Consider the following 17,703-nt stretch of genomic DNA (forward strand, 5'->3'; position numbering starts at 1 on the left):
TCATGATGCTAACACTGCAAATCCTGCAGCACACAGTCTGAACATGATTCCTTTGAAGCTGGGTACCCATACAGGAATTAATTTCCTGTCTACACTGGCTCAAGTAGTGAAAGTTTGATTATAACCACACTGTATGTAATTCTGCAAACATCGTGGCATAATAGAAAATAAGCTGATTATAAAAATGGAGTACACTATGTAAACAGTGCTCAGAAACAAAGAAAAGTCTCACCATACAAAAATAAAGCTTGATGAAACAAAGTTGAAGAAGGCATTACTGTGACTATTGGCATGAAATGGAAACAGCGTATTAACACAACATGTTTAAAAACTCGGTACTGTCATGCCCACTATGAAGTGGCTGTTGCAATATACAGACAGCTTGCATGTACAGTATGCCACAGAAACTGAATCATACCTGCAGTGTGGAACACCAGTATGAGAAAATTCAAACACAGGAAACAAACTACATTCAACTTGGGAAACAAATGGGGACAGTTTAAGGAAAAAGCCATTTGAAACATGAATAAACTGCTTCAAAAGTATAGCCATTTTAACCTAATCATATAAAAATAGTTAACAATAAAAGCAACACAATACTCTGAGGAAAAACCAATTCAGACAATCCTACTACCAATCCTTTGAATGGAAAAACAACCCTTGGTACTCAGGTATAATGTTAATAGAAAGTCTGCCAAAAAACATACAGGATGCTGAATAAGGCAGTAACTTTCCAAAGAAGTTAAAGAAATATTACAGTGTTAACGATAAATAAATAACTTACATCTGTAAATAATGCTGTGTGTAATCATTAATTTTATAAAGCTTAAGCAAAATGGTTGTTGTTTGAGAAATATTTGTTACTAAGTGTTTTAATGTTTTTTTTTATGGCCTACAAGGTGTTCGGTAATTCCTGCTACAAACTTCTAGGACTCATAGAAGGGAGTGAGTGATCATGAATAGGAATCCATGTCTGAGAATGTGTCATTCTATGATGCTTTCAGTTCAAATGTTTAACTTGTCCACTTCTGCTTGAGGAATTGAATTAGGCTTGATGCAGTACAATTACCGGGTAATAATTTGAAAGGAAACGTAATGAAAACATTCATTCACCAGTTGAGCACATTTGTTTCTATTAACTCTTAACTATTTGGTGTTTTCATTAGTCCGAAAGAAAAAAGAACCTAGCATACTGTATGTACAGAACAGTAATGATGCATTGCCATCAACAACGATGTTACGGACATTGTACCTATGAACCATGTTCTGATATGCACTTTCCATCCCACCTGGTGTCTCGCAAGTTTCTAGTGCAGTGGCCAGAACTGGTGACAACACATCTTCCTCTGTCTCTGCAGGAGACTTGTAGCAGGGCACACATTACGTAATATCAGGTGACCGTCTGACATAATTCACATCATCCTGTGTAATCTATTGCGAACCAGCAGACAAGTACGCATTACACATCTGAGATGAAACCATCGTAGGATGGAAACAGTACATTTTCAGACATGGGTTTCTATTCAAAATATTACATACTCACTCTCCTCTACAAGTTGTTTAAGTTTGTAATGAGAATCTCTGAACACCCTGCATATGATGCACACAATCACTGTACACAGTGTAATACTACATCATCAGTGTCTAAGTGTTACAAAAATAATTTTAGTTCTCTGGATCCGAGGCTAACATGCGTCAGTCTCTGGGAACCGGATCACATTTATCAAATACCTTTACCTTTTTTATTTCGCAAAGTCGTTTTCCTTATTATCTTTGATTTGCCTTCATTCAAGCTCATTTTTATTGTATTATGTTTTTCTGCCTCGTTACACACTGTCTTTTGCCACATATAAAATATGTGGAGCATGGTATTACACTACTTCAGATACTGAAATTTTTTTCAAGAACAGTGGAGTTTGTTGCAAACTGTGCTTCTTGATGTAATTGTTGCAAGACTTCTTTACATTACAGTCGAGACTATGACAAATTTCTTCTCACACATTTGTGCATCTGACATAGCAGTCAATCTGCAGTCACACCCATGTAGTTATTGTCTAATGTTAATTTTTTTTTGTTCAAGGTCACATCACATGAAGACTTTTTTAAAACAGAAGATTTGTTTTTTGCTTACGGATTGGAGAGACCGAGTAAGAGAGATTTTGAGTTAGATTATGAAGGTAACTAAGAGTTAAAATTTTTGTTGAATCATTTTCATTGTAAATTTAGTTTCCTGTGTTTTATTCTGTGTACTTTCTTTACATTTTTATTGTGAATTAGGCACATTGTACCATTCCAGAAAGTGTGAAATGTAGCTTCACAGGTGCAAACACTTAATGCATTGAAATGTTACTGATGATGAAATGAAAGCCTTCAAATGAAATAATTTGTTATTCTCACTCTGTAAGCTCCATCTAAAGTTTTAAAGTGCTACTTTGGGAGAAAAATCTGGAATTTTTTATCTTAAACATTAAAAAGAAGTAATACATTTCAATACTGCGTATTTGTTAAAGAAAAGTAAATATTAGTGTTGCAGTAGCAGGTAGCCCAATTACTTATGCTAAGGTGTCATAATAATTTGTTATTAACAGCAACAGTTTCTTTATAATAGTGAGACTGGGAATCTCGTGGCTTGCACCACAGTGATACGAGTTTGTCTGCTGATTATTGTCTTTGAGGAGGAAGATTGTTCAGGTAACTGAAACAAAATTTCATTCAGAATCATTATGAGCAAATTGTGTGACAAATACAGCCTAAGCAGTTGGCAAAATAGACCACTCAAAATGATAACCTCTTTGATTTCTGGACAAATGCCATGATGTGGTACACTGGGTAAAACACTGAACTTAGAATGAAGAAAAGCTGTTTTCAACTCTCCCACACACCCCTCCCCTCCAATTGGTTTTACATTTTATGTGATTTTGTAAATGATCCTTTTAACAAAACCATGGGTGATTTTGTAACCCATTCTTACATCTCTTATAATGAAGTCCAAACAGGTAGCCAGTTTCTAACACCTGGCATTGAATTGTTTGGCATTCAAGTCATCAACAAGCATGATACCTACTTGCAAGATCTTAATTTTGCTACTCAAGGTAGCTGCAGTGTGATTTATTTTGCCAGGCTTGTGTTTGACTGTGTAATCATATTCAGACAATCAGGCATTCACTGAGCTCGAAGACCCACTGAACAGGTCTGTTGCTGAGATTGTTTAAGCTTAATAGTCACTATAAAGGAGCATAATTCATCGACTCTGTCAGTCTTGGCTGCAGATTTCTAGACCTGCATTATTGCTTGGGCATTTGTAGGACTCCCCTTGATAGGTCAGGGGTGCACTACCAATGGAAGCAGCTACTCAGGTAGCAGAGTATTTGGGGAGTGCACATGAGGGTTTTTTTAGGCTATGTGGTAGTTTGAAGTACTGTGATGAACACTCACCAAACAGTACGCAGCAAGGGAAGTCTGACAGCGTTCAGAGTAAAGATACTTTGACTGTCATAATTGTATCAGTAAATTGTCAAAGTATTTGTAACAAAGTTCCTGAATTTATTGTCCTCCAGGAAAATTCTTGCACTCAAACTGTTATTGGGATCAAGAACTGGCCGAAACCCGAAGGAGGAAGTTCAGAGATAATTTAGCGAGTTGTGGAAGATATATTGGAAAGACAGATTAGAGGCCATAGTAAGAGGAATGTTTATTGCACTTGACAAAAATATTGTCTCTATTGTGGCCAAAGTTGAGTGTGTAGCAGGTCTAGGTAAAACGTGCTGTGACAGTTCCAGAGTCATTCAAAGTGTAAGTCAGTAAACACCCTGATTATGCAGTAATAGTTAGAGCTGACTGTAGCCTACAGAGTATAGACTGGGATCTCTACGGATTCATTGCGAGGCGTACACACACACACACACACACACACACACACACACACACACACACACGCACGCGCGCGCGCGCGCGCACACACACACACACACACACACACACACACACACACACACACACATGTCAAATGCTTTTGAGCTCAGTTTTCTGAAAACTGTCTTGAGCAGCTACTTTGGCAGCCCACACACAATGGAAATATCTTAGACCTTGTAGCTACAAATAGGCTGGACCTCATTGACAATTTCAGTATAGAAACAGGGATTAGCGATCATGCTGTCGTCATAGCAACTATGGTTACAAAAGTTAATAAATGAATTTAGAGTGCTAGGAGAGTGTTTCTGCTAGAAAGGGCAGATAAGCAGTTGTTAGAATCTCACTTAGACAGTGAATTAACATCACTTAGTTCCAGTAAGATGGAGGTAGAGAAAGTATGTTCAAATTTTAATCAAATTTTAAGCAAATTGTGAGCTGTGATCTGGAGAATTACCTGTCTGGTAAGTGGATTAAAGACAGGAAAGACCCACCATGGTTTAATAATGAATTCAGAAAATGCTCAGGTAGCAGAGGTTGTTGCCCACTTGATTCAAAAGAGAATGCACAAATGACAAGCAAAGGTTAGCATCATGTTTGGATGGAATAAAAGTTCGGTTTTTCAAAGATTACTCAACAGCATTGGCCCCTTACCCAGCTTGCATTTATTGCAAATCGTTCGCCCAGCACAAAGTCCCAAGCAACTGGAAAAAAGCACGGGTGACCCCGGCATAGAAGAAGGGCAAAAGACAAATATCCCTAACGTCGATTTGTTGCAGAACCCTTAAACACATTCTTAGTTCGAATATAATAAATTTTCTTGACACCGAGAAGCTTATGTCCGCAAATCAGCACGGTTTTAGAAAGCATCACCCATGCAAAACTCAGCTTGCCCTTTTCTCACATGATACACTGGAAACTATGGATCAAGGGCAACAGGCAGATAATACGTTTTTAGATTTCCAGGAAGTGTTTGACACAGTGCCCCACTGCAGGCTACTAAAGAGGGTATGAGCATACAGAATAGATTCACAGATATGCGAGTGGCTCTAAGTTATAGAACCCAGTACGTTGTCCTTGGACGGCAAATGTTCATCAGAGACAAGGGTATCCACATCAGGAGTGCTGCAGGGAAGTGTGATAGGACTGCTATTATTCTCTGTATAAAAAATGATGTGGTGGACTGGGTGGGCAGCAATTTGTGGTTGTTTGCTGGTGATGCTGTGGTCTACAGGTAAGATGTTGAAGTTGAGTGACTGTAGGCCGATACAAGATGACTTACGCAAAATTTCTAGTTGGTGTGTCAAATTGCAGCTAACTCTAAATTTAGAAAAATGTAAGTTAATGCGGATGCATAGGGAAAGTAAATCCATAATGTTCAGATGCAGCATTAGTAGTGTCCTGCATGACACAGTCACATTGTTTAAATATCTGGGTTAACTTAGCAAAGCAATATGAAATGGAATGAGCATGTGAGGATTGTGATAGGGAAGGCAAATGGTCAACTTATTTTCGTTGGGAGAATTCTAAGAAAGAGTGGTTCACCTGTAAAGGATACTAGTGACCTATTCTTGAGTATTGCTCAAATGTTTGGGATCCGTACCAGTTCAGAGTAAAGGAAGACATTGATGCAGTTCAGAGGCGGGTTGCTAGATTTGTTACCAATAGGTTTGAACAACATGCAAGTATTGAGGTGATGCTTTGGGAACTTAAATGGGAATCCCTGGAGGGAAGGCGACATTCTGTTCAAGGAACACTACTGAGAAAATGTAGAGAACTGGCATTTGAAGCTGACTGCAGAACAATTCGTCTGCTGCCAACATAGCCTACATTGCACGTAAGGAACATGGAGGTAAGACATGAGAAATTAAGGCTCTTACAGAGCATATAGCCATTCGTTTTTCTCTTGCTCTGTTTGCGAGTGGAACAAGAAAGGAAATGACTAGTAGTGCTGTGGGGTACCATCTGCCATGCGCGCTATGGTGACTTGCGGAGTATCTATGTAGACCCAGATGGAAATGTAGACTGGTAGTTACCATTAACTGTAGTTCATATAGGTTGCACCAGAAGTCGTGAAAACCAAAAATAAGTGACGGAAGTTCCTTTTCTTGTGGTGCTTTAGTTTTGCTCAACTTGATTCAGCTGATGGATGTCCCTTCGATTGTCACCCATGGAGAGCGAAATAAAATGACAGGATGACAGTTGATTTGTTCATTTAACTTCTTTGTTCCGGCTCTCATCTGTAGTACATCTGGAACAACTTGGTGGAGCCATCCAGTGCCTCTCAGGCAAACCAGTAGACATCTGGCATTGCTGACAGCACAAAGAGTGAGGCTTAGCATGGTGTCACTCAAATGCCGCTTTCAGTGGGCTTGTGACTCAAGGCAGGCTGCCCTGTCCCATGGTCAAACAGTGAACCCCATACTGCATTTCAGGATGTTTCTCCAGTGTCACAGGCTCGTGGAATAGGTTGTGATACTGAGACAAGAATAATTTAGTACCTGAATGGTTGAGTACTTATACGCTCCAGACTATGTTCATCTTGGGCTTAAGCCACTTACTCTAAACACTTCAGTGGTGGCAGTATCGGCTGTTGCTACACCATGCTCAGCTAGCTGTGCTGTGCAATGCCTGTCGGCCGTGTTTTGCTTCGCAATGCGTAACACACTCTCACCTGCCTGCAGCAGACTCTGTTGGAACTTAATTTTGTTATGGGGTATTTTTTAACTGAATACAGTCGATACGCTACATTACCCTCCTTTTTATGAAGATCTCATCCCAAGGATGTACCAAACTAGATTATCCTTTACACTAGAGTTCCTGGCAACCGGCCCTTCTGTTTTGCCCCTTAAGAATTATACTAACAATTGGTTTCATTAATTCTGTCATTTAATCTTACGCATTTCTACAGGGCCCCTTGTTCTACTCCTTTACTCAAACACCATGGACTTCATTTCATTACTATGCTTCTTGCATAATAACTTCTGTCTATTCCTATTTTACAAGTTAAAATGAATCAGTTATCCTTAATACCACCCTCTTGTGTGTTCATCTCCCTTCTGCTGCATTTAAGCTTGGGGTATCCAATCCATTGCAGTCTCCAAGCTTAACAAGTGCAACATTGAATGAAGTGGAAGAGAAGTGGTGTTATGGTACTGCAAAGCAGACGAGTAGTGTTAAAACTCCCTTGTGCCTTCTTCTTTTTCCCTCCTACAACAATATGAACTGTCCGTCTAGTCACTAAAATATTTGTTCTCTTTCTGTAGTCTTGGCAGTTGCCGTACTATACATTGGTTATAGAACATGAGTCATGTGGTAAGAATAATTTACAGTCGCAAGTAAATGTGATTAATAGTGAGAGCAGGCAAGGTACCACATAGATGTATCACAGAAATGAAAACAAGAAATAAACTTGTGTGAACAGTATTGTAACAAATGAATTCAAGAATCAAAACTTCCAAAATGAAACACAACTTCAAATATGTTATAAATACTTGTTCTGACAGAGCACACAGAAACTGTGTAATTGTGAAACTTTTGCCTTCATTTGTTGCTGCATATGTGACAAACTACTATGTTTTCATCATTTCCTTGGGAGTGAGCACATTCACATTCATATGAACACCTAAATGGGGCCAGGAGGCATGTCTCGCTCACTCACCAGGCGTACAAATTAGGTGTGTCGATAAGAGATTCGTATCATATGACACACATACTGTCACTAATGTCATGTGTGACACATCAGACGTGTTTTCCGGTGGGAGGATACTGTTGAATTGTCGCCTTGTCATCAAATGTTTGCGGTTCCCATCTGAAAGCCATTTCCTTTCAGATTCTAATAGAGTAGTTGTGCAGAATCAGCTTTCATTATCGGTCACTTCCTCACACCTCACTGTTGCAAATGGACATTACAACACGTCACAGACACAAATTTGAATACAGTTAACAGCAAAAAAAAGGTTTTGAACATGACTTAGTTGTCAGTGACCATTTACAAAGTAAAATTAAAGCAATAACAGCCCTCAGTTGCAAAAATGAAGTCTTTTGACCTAGATTTCATGACCATGAAGAGTGCCTTCGTCAGAATCAAAACAGTCACTGGCATGTCATGTATAAAATAAATATCAAGCGATAAAGCTTTAGTCACAAAATTTTAAAATAGAAAACACAGAAGGCAAGCCACTACAGGCTGCTCACACATGTCAAGCTGCGGTACCTTCAGCTCGATTTGTGTGAGCAGCCCATAGTGGCTTGCCTTCTATGTTTTCTATTTTAAAATTTTGTCACTAAAGCTTTATCGCATGATATTTATTTTATACATGACGTGCCAGTTTGAGTGTTTGTCTTCTCATGAAGGCACTCTTGGTAGGTGCCGAAACCTAGGTCAAAAGACTTCATTTTTGCAACTGAGAGCTGTTATTGCTGCAATTTAAAAAAAAAGGTGTGAGGGTGCTTTAAACACGGCTCGGCAGCTTTATGGTCCAGCTCTCTGAACACTTGACCGTGGCGTTGTGACTTTTCCCTGTTGCTCTATATTGCACTTCTTGTGCTTGGACTGTTTATTGTTTCTGTTTTGCTTTTTTTTTTTTTCACAGTTCAGTACTCCTTCTTGTTTTCATGCTAGATCTCTGTTCAGTTTTTGATGGGCTGTCCACTCGACCCTCTTACCACTAAATCTGATGGGGGGGGGGGGGGGGGGTGGGGGGTGCAATGGAGAGTTTCCCTTGTCAGCAGAACAAGTGCCACTGCAGTAGTTGGTATGACAATAGTCCATGTTGTCTCTTTCTAGTACTGATTTTCCTGATAACAAATTTACATGCTGCAATAAGGTTTCCAGCGAGGCTCGTCCCTCCTGCTGGTTCAGAAGCATGTTTATAGACTGCATTAATTCTGGCCCTATAGTTTAAGCTGGATAGATTTGTGGCAGGTAGCACTTCCATGTGCTCCCCTTGCCAATACAAATGAGGCTGCCAAGCATTCAGGTGAGTTATCTCTGAAATCCTGGTTGGCAGATGGAAAGTAGGCCCCAGTATCTCGCATGCTGTTCCATTTAATAACAAATCACTCCCGTTTAATTCGAACCTCTTCGTTGATGTTTGCTCGAAACAACTAGCTGCTATGACCATCTTGTCGAAGGTAGAGTGCAACCAGTACGCCTCAGCATGCTGAAGAGTACAGTTCCAGCTCAATGACTTCTATAATGCATTCTCTTACCTCCTTTTGTCCCATTAGCAATTTCACAGCACATGAATCCTACACCTCTTGTATTACCACATTCGAACAAATGCCAATTTCTTCTTGGTGGCATTTTTGTAACTTTGCTTCCTCCTTTTATACATAATGTTCCTTGTCTTTTGCCACTAACAATGGCCACTGTATTTTTATAAATTTCTTCCATATCCCCCCCTTGACAGAGCAATGTAGCTCTTGTAATGTACTCGTTTCCCTACTACTTTAATAGAAATGGAAATGTAAACTTTCGCTCCCTCAGTAACTCTGGCATACCATTTCCCCATGTGAGACTTCTACTTTGGTTTGTAGATCCCTGATATTCTGATTAAGGGGAGACAGAAGGCAATTTTTATCCCTATTCTGCTCATTCTGTTTTACCCTTTGAATAGATACACTTTTCAAAAGAAATGAACTTAACACATCTTATGGTTTTGAAGAAAAAAAATTTTTATTCTTCACTAGTAAAATGTACCTTTTTTTTGTACATTAATTATTATAAAACAGTTCCTGATTGTTTGGTGCTTCTCAATTTGCTTGTAATAACTTATTACCATCTGCAGTACAAATTGAGCAACTTTCATGTTTCTAACCCCATTAGTTTATCAAATAATGGTACCTGAAAGTAAAACAAGAAAAAAAATGTAATTTTGAGAAAAATCCATTTAAAGTTTAATATTGCAATTCCAGTATAATTATTGATGAGTATTACTTACCACTGATATTTTCCTGCACCATACTGAGCATCATCTGAATCACAATGATCTTTTCTTCTCTTGGTCCCTCTTCTTTCCTGTCTGGCTGCTTTTGTGCATTTTAAATTAGCAATATCTGCTTTGCTGATTCTCTCTTTATCTATTTGCACCAAGGATTTTGTGGTAATTCCACTAGATTTTATGCCCAATAATTCCAAAACATCCAGTTTTCTAATTACACCATCATTGTAGCATAAAATAGCATCATAAACACCAAATTTGAGGGCTGTTAGCTGAACAAATACAGTTTTCGGTAACCAGTTCCAAATGACAGAATTCACACATTCATTTAAATTTTGGGTTTTCCCATGAAGACATTTCTTCAACAAGGTATCTTTACAAAGGTCTCTAAATATGGGTTTAATTTCATTCATTACTGATGCAGGTCAAGAATGTTTTTGGTGATAACTGGCACTTTTCCTATACTTGCACAAAGTGTCAGGGTCATTCGGGCAAAGACCTTGCACTGGATTTTCATTTGTGGAAATCTTACGCGAAAAGATAGCCCATATAGCTTTTTTCATGTTTTCTAGATTCCCTACTTTTCTTCTTATGGCCAAGCCATAATAATTCTGTAATCTTATCTATTTCAACATTTGTCAGGCGACCTTTACCACCTATCTTCTTACCATCTTCCAATACTATGTTTGACTTTTCTTTCAATAATCTTCTCAACCTGGACCCCATTCTCTTCCGGACATGCCCAATGCACTGTAAATTAGAAATTCTGACATTAGGACCATAGGGTTGTTCTGCGCATACCCGGGCATAAGCCTTGCTGTCACCGTCCCCTAAATACTGTGTGTATCTGACACCTCTGTTTGCCACTGAACGATTAAAAATCCCAAGAACTCCTGCTACTTCCATCCCACCACTTGGGCCAGTATAATTCATCTGACAGTTACATTCATGCTCTTTCTCAGTTCCACTGCCACAAGTTTTACAGTACTTGCTTAGAATCACTGCATCAATTACCGTGTCAGTATCAAATGATATAGCTGTCACGACACCATTTAGTGAAGTGTGTCCACATTTCTGCCAGTGGCCATCAAAACATGCACATATATCACCACTGTCACTGTCATCAATTTCCTTGAGTGCTTCTTCAGCTGCTCCCTTCATTGAGATGTTACAAACTTCAGCAACAGTACTACCAATAACATTACTGTAACTTCCTGGCAGATTAAAACTGTGTGCCCGACCGAGACTCGAACTCGTGACCTTTGCCTTTCGCGGGCAAGTGCTCTACCAACTGAGCTACCGAAGCACGACTCACGCCCGGTACTCACAGCTTTACTTCTGCCAGTACCTCGTCTCCTACCTTCCAAACTTTACAGAAGCTCTCCTGCGGACCTTGCAGAACTACAGTACCTGCAAGGTTTGCAGGAGAGCTTCTGTAAAGTTTGGAAGGTAGGAGACAAGGTACTGGCAGAAGTAAAGCTGTGAGTACCGGGCGTGAGTCGTGCTTCGGTAGCTCAGTTGGTAGAGCACTTGCCCGCGAAAGGCAAAGGTCCCGAGTTCGAGTCTTGGTCGGGCACACAGTTTTAATCTGCCAGGAAGTTCCATATCAGCGCACACTCCGCTGCAGAGTGAAAATCTCATTCTGGAAACATCCCCCAGGCTGTGGCTAAGCCATGTCTCCGCAAATCCTTTCTTTCAGGAGTGCTAGTTCTGCAAGGTTCGCAGGAGAGCTTCTGTAAAGTTTGGAAGGTAGGAGACGAGGTACTGGCAGAAGTAAAGCTGTGAGTACCGGGCGTTAGTCGTGCTTCGGTAGCTCAGTTGGTAGAGCACTTGCCCACGAAAGGCAAAGGTCTCGAGTTCGACTCTCACTCGGGCACACAGTTTTAATCTGCCAGGAAGTTTCATATCAGCGCACACTCCTCTGCAGAGTGAAAATCTCATTCTGGGAACATTACTGTAAGTCATAAATTTTGCAGGAGGATTTGGAATGTCAAGTAATGCACATAAGAGTTTGCCTGCCTCCATCCCTTTACCAATAGATATGAGACCATAAACACATATAAATTATTATTTGCCATTTTTGATGTCATTGTTGTAGCAACTGCACCACATTTTGTACAACTCAATGTCAGGTTTGACACAATGCCTTTACGAAGAAGCTGATTCTCACCCAAAGATACGTCACCACCACTTATTCTGCACACAGTGTTTTTGGAAATGAAATCACAGAGCATGCCAAGGTTCACCATAATGTTTCCAAATGAATGTTCATCTCCACAAGCTGACTGGGAGAAAATGCCTTGCAGACACTGCAGTTTCTTTCTTGATGTGCTGATTTTCTTTGTCTAACATTCTTGGGTCCTTTGACCAACTATCCTCATTTACCTTTACGTATTTATTTCCTCTGAATCTTAATTTAGGCGAGGATTTCTTTATTCACGGCATTTATATGAAAACAAGTGGAACAAAAGAAAATAAAAATCAACACATTCTTCACTCACAATAATCTTCACTTAGTACAACCATTAGTGCTTAAAAACAATAACAAACACGATCAGAAAACCGAGTATCGATAGTAGATACAGGGTAGGAAACATGAAACGATAAAACAATAGAAACATGAAATAATATACAGGGAGTATTATCTCTGCATGGCGCAAAAAGGAAGGTGTGGCATTTAAATGCCAGATTGCACACAGCGCCAGGAAAACCATCATATCTCATGAAAAAATTGTCATATTTATATAAAAAAAACTGTTTCACGCAGGAAAGACCAGGCATTTCTAATACGCTACAGTCCAAAAATCAAATTTTTGAAGCCGACTTGCTTTCCGTCTCCCCTTAACTGCCTCTCTGTAGCTCTGGCATTACTTCTCCAGTCAGTTATCGTAGTTGTCTTGTGTTACTCAACATGTCCTTCTCTAAACTTGCAATCTGCATCACTTACAGCCTTGTTCCATTTTGCCTACTGCTTAACCTCTTCTGTGGTGTCATTCACCCTGCATATACCTTCATCAGCTGTGCCATATATTGTTTTCATAAGTTGACCTCCAGTATCGATCCAACGCCTCTTCCTTCGCATATTTGAAATAACCCCAAGTACCTGGGTCATCTCACTCTGAAATTTCTTACATTCTCCATGTAATCTCTCACCTCGGCACTTCCTTTCCGTATCCCATGCCTCTCCATTTCCTGACGGAATTTGTTGAATGCTTCTTCCAGTCTTTTCGTCTCATTATGCCTCTCCCATATGTTGAATACTGTCTATATTACCCAGTGAAGACTGGCGATTACTACATCTACTAGCTTGGTGAACAGCAGTCCCTCTTCCAGATGCTAGTTCTGTAACCTTTGCACACCGACAAAGATCTATAGTCCCATTGCAAACCACGTCATCTCGCCTTCTCTGCACCTCACCTAAGCTAGAATACCTATTACTTTCCTCCCTCTTAAATTCATTGCTGCTTTGCAGCTGCTTATACTAACAACACTAAATTGAAGTCAGCTGATAGGTATATCTGCTTGATGTAAGTCCCTCTAACTAAGGGCTCACCTTCAGAGGACATCATGTTTCCAAGTAGAGAAGGAATTAGCATATATCATCAAAATATAATAGGTATTAGGGATAAAGTTAGTGAACTGCTTATAGATGTTTACTCTGAAATTATTGGTATATCGGAGCAACACTTAAATAATTTGACAATTCAGAGGCTTCCTTTACCAGGATACAGATTAGCTGGCTGTTTTTAAGGAGTTTCTTCCACGGTGGGGGAGTGGTTATGTACATAAAAAACAGTATTCGATTTGAGTCCATAGACATATCACGACACTGCACTGAACAGATATTTGAATGTTGTGCAGGGGCAGTTGAAATTAAAGGAACTAAACTTCTAATTGTTGTTGTTTATAGATCCCCTAACTCTGACTTCAGAGCATTTCTGCTCAAGCTAAAGAGGGTTCTTGAGTCACTTTGTAGGAAGTACCAGAAATTAGTTATGTGTGGTGACTTCAATATAAATTTTGTATATGATGTTGCAAGAAAAAGGATGTTGGTAGATCTCCTAAATTCATATGATCTGATGCAGACTATTTTTTGCAACTAGGGTGCAGGGGAACAGTAGCACAGCCATAGACAATATATTTATTCATTCCTCATTACTAAATGGGCATTCTGTGAGCAAAAGGGTGAATGGCCTTTCAGACCATGATGCACAAATTTTAACACTAAAAGGCTTTTGTACTCAAACAAATGTCACATAGAATTACAAACTACGCAGGAAATTTAATCCAACAGCAATAGAGTTTTTTAACTTTGTCAAGGAACAAGAGTGGCAGGATGTTCATAGTGCTGATAACACAGATGGCAAATATATTGCTTTCCTTAACACATTTCTCATGCTCTTTGAGAGTTGCTTTCCATTAGAATGTTCTAAATGGGGTACTAGCAGTAATAGGCAGCCCGGGTGGCTGACTAGTGGGATAAGGATATCATGTTGAACAAAGTGGGAATTATATCAAAATGTTAGAAGTAGTCACAATCAAGTAACAGTAGCCCATTACAAACAGTATTATAAGGTGCTTAAAAATGTTATTACGGAGGCAAACAGTGTGTGGTATGCAAATGGAATAGCTAATTCACAGGATAAAATTAAAACAATATGGTCAGTTGTAAAGGAAGTGACTGGTCAGCAGAACAAGGTCAAGGATATAAAGTTACTGATAAATCAGATATCTGTACAGTATTTAACAATAATTTTATGAGCATTTCTGGTGAATTAAATAAAAATTTAGTTTCTATAAGTAATCATACAACTTTCTTGGCAAAGGCCTTTCTGAGATTGATGTCTAAATACAGACAAGGGGGAGACTGAGTCAATAATTAAATCACTGAAGCCTAAGAACTGTTATGGATATGATGGAGTGCCTAGCTGTGCTGTGCATGTTAGCCCTGTATTTAGCCATATTTGTAATTTTTCCTTTAGGAATGGTCAGTTTACTGAATGATTAAAGTACTCAGTAGTAAAGCCGCTTTATAAAAAGGGAGAGAAGGATAATGTACACAATTTTAAACCTATTTGTATGCCATTAGTGTTTGCTATAGCTATTGAAAACACTGTGTATGTAAGGATAATTGATCATTTTATATCACACGATTTGCTATTAAATGTACATTTCAGCTTTAGAAGTCGTTTAACAACTGAAAATGCTATAGTCTCTTTTCTCTTTTAGGTACTGGATGTGTTAAACATAAGGTTTCAAACGCTAGGCGTACTTTTTGATTTAACTAAGGCATTTGATTGTGTTGATCACAAAATATTGCTCTAGACGTTGGACCATTACGGAATACGTTGAGTAGCTCACAATTGGTTCACCTCTTACTTTAGCAACAGACAGCAAAAGGTCATTATTCACAGTGTTGAGAATGGCTATGATGTGGAGTCTGAGTGAGGTACAGTCAAGTGGGGGGTGCCCCAGGGATCAGTGTTAGGGCCACTCCTGTTCATTATGTATATAAATGATATGCCCTCTAGTATTATGGGTAACTCTAAAATATTTCTGTTTGCTGATGACACTAGCTTCGTAGTAAAGGATGATATATGCAACATTGGCCCAGTTTTAAATAGTGTAGTTCATGACCTAAGTTCATGGCTTGTAGAAAATGAACTAACGCTAAATCACAGTAAGACTCAATTTTTACAGTTTCTAACATACAATTCAACAAAACCTAACCTTTTAATTTCACTGAATGGGAATATGAGTAGTGAAATTGAACAGTTCAAATTTCTAGGTGTTCAAAAATCTTAATCCACACGTTTTCAAATCAAAACTGAAGAGTTTCCTCATGTGTCACTCCTTCTATTCTGTTGAGGAGTTCCTTGAAAAATTAAGTTGATTCCTGTTGTATTGTTGATTGCGTTTACTTAAACTTATGGACTGTCTTTTTTCAGGTTCATAAACATTTTATTTTTATCTGTTAATACTTTTATGTTTTTATTTCATGTACTGACAGATTCCATGACCTTGGAGATTTGCTCCTCCATTTTTGTCCTACGGAACATGACGTGAAAATAAATAAATAAAAATAAATCTATACTTAACCCCCCCCCTCCCCCCCCAAAAAAAAGGGCTATCTCATAGGCCTTAATCAATACTCACTGGTTCCTCATTACTGTTTCATTCACAACCTCTTCTTTATCCTCTGATACATTTCTCCTCATTCTCCATTTCCAGTCTGCATCTCCTATCCCCTGGATGACTTTAGGACTCACTTGAAAAGGTTTCAGCCGCCCTACATGCACAATTGTTGTTCTTGTTGGCCATTGAATCTTGACATTTATTGGTGGTGTAGTATCTACCACTTGGCATGGCCCCTGATACTTTGTGAAAAACTTCGAAGTCTTTCCCTTCGGCGTACACAGAGTTGATAGCATCACCCACTGATGAGCCTTATATTTTGGCATTCTTGCTGTATGGCCCTTTGCTTCTTTCTATTTCTCCAGTGCTCATGTGTTTGCCCTCCGCACTCTATTCCAAATTTTCATAATCACTGTGGCTAATTTGTATACAGACTCTCCAAATTTCCCTTTCTTAGTTTTCAATATGTTGAATGGTGATGACATTTTATGACCACACACTTCTTCATATGGCAATAATCCCGTATTCGCATGCAGTTTTGAGTTGTAGGTGGAGACAACGTATTTCAAATAGAGTTCCCAGTTGGTGAGTCATCATAAGCGATGTAGTTCTTCCATTGGCTCATGAATTCCTTAAACTTCTTCACATTCTATAACTTAAACTATTCCTTGAATAGATCTGACGTGAAGATCTTTCCCTGGTCTGTTACTATTGTTTCAGCCTCTCCAAACTTCAGTAGCCAGTTGTTCACAAGTGCTTGTGCCATTGTTGCTGCATACTGGTTTTGCATTGCAACTGTTTCTACATATCTTGAAAAATTGTCTTCAGTTGTGAGTACATATGTATTCCCTGCAGGTGTGTTGTTGAATGGACCTAAAACATCAATACCTGTATTCTTGAACGGTGCTAGTGCTTCAGGTAACCTCTGCAATGGTACTCTTGTTTCAAAACAAATCCGCTCTCTGTGTGCGCTGTATACAATTCTCAGGGTGTATACGACCCAGGACAACCGGGAGATCCGGGAAAAACCTGGGAATTTTTTCATCCGGGAAAAACCCGGGAATTTTGTAGAATTCCGGGAATTTTTCATTGTTTTAGTTTTCAGTTTAATTTTTGCGATTTTGAATCATAAGAACCAATACTCTAACAAAGGGTATTACTGTATCCCGCTTCTGCAGAATAATACTGCAGCAACAAAACATGAGTGAGAGAAAAAAGAAAATAAAACTTAGGTCGCAAAGGAAATATGCCATATACAACAATAAAAAACTGTGCCCATACAAGTGTTTGCCAACAACGAAGTGTGTCAGAGGCTTTTGGAAGGCTATGCAATGCTTCCTAACAAGAAATTACCTCCGATGAGCGTGATGTGACAGCTGTTTACATTAGATTCGTTTGAGAAGTTGCGGGCGGGCTCTTGTGCATGCGCAGTTGAGTCGCGTATAAGTAGTACTTTCTCCCGCTTTTGGCTAAAGACGTGTGGCTGGGTGCCACTATCTATTGTTGCCCCGGTTCGGAAATATCGGAGATCTGGGGCTGATCCACAGAGCAGTCTGAGTTGTAGTGGGGAGTCTTCACGTGACCTGTGTTCACATTTAGTGATTTTGCTGTTTCCTCTTCATTTATTGCTCTGACATTAAATGAAAACAAAGCGAATTTCTGTGGGCGGGAGGTATCAAATGAATTAAAATACGTTCGCATAATTACGGATGTC

General features: G+C 39.2%; 1 protein-coding gene across 1 annotated transcript in view; it reads left to right on the plus strand.

The window, feature by feature from the left end:
• Positions 1-17,703, plus strand: part of LOC124555773 (serine/threonine-protein kinase GL21140-like) — a 208,353-nt gene that overhangs the window by 39,522 nt on the left and 151,128 nt on the right. The window contains exon 4 of the mRNA XM_047129821.1: positions 2,081-2,177. Within this exon, the coding sequence (XP_046985777.1) occupies positions 2,081-2,177 (97 nt within the window). The remainder of the gene's footprint in view (positions 1-2,080; positions 2,178-17,703) is intronic.

This window comes from Schistocerca americana, chromosome X, assembly GCF_021461395.2.
Source record: "Schistocerca americana isolate TAMUIC-IGC-003095 chromosome X, iqSchAmer2.1, whole genome shotgun sequence".
NCBI classification, from domain to species: domain Eukaryota; kingdom Metazoa; phylum Arthropoda; class Insecta; order Orthoptera; family Acrididae; genus Schistocerca; species Schistocerca americana.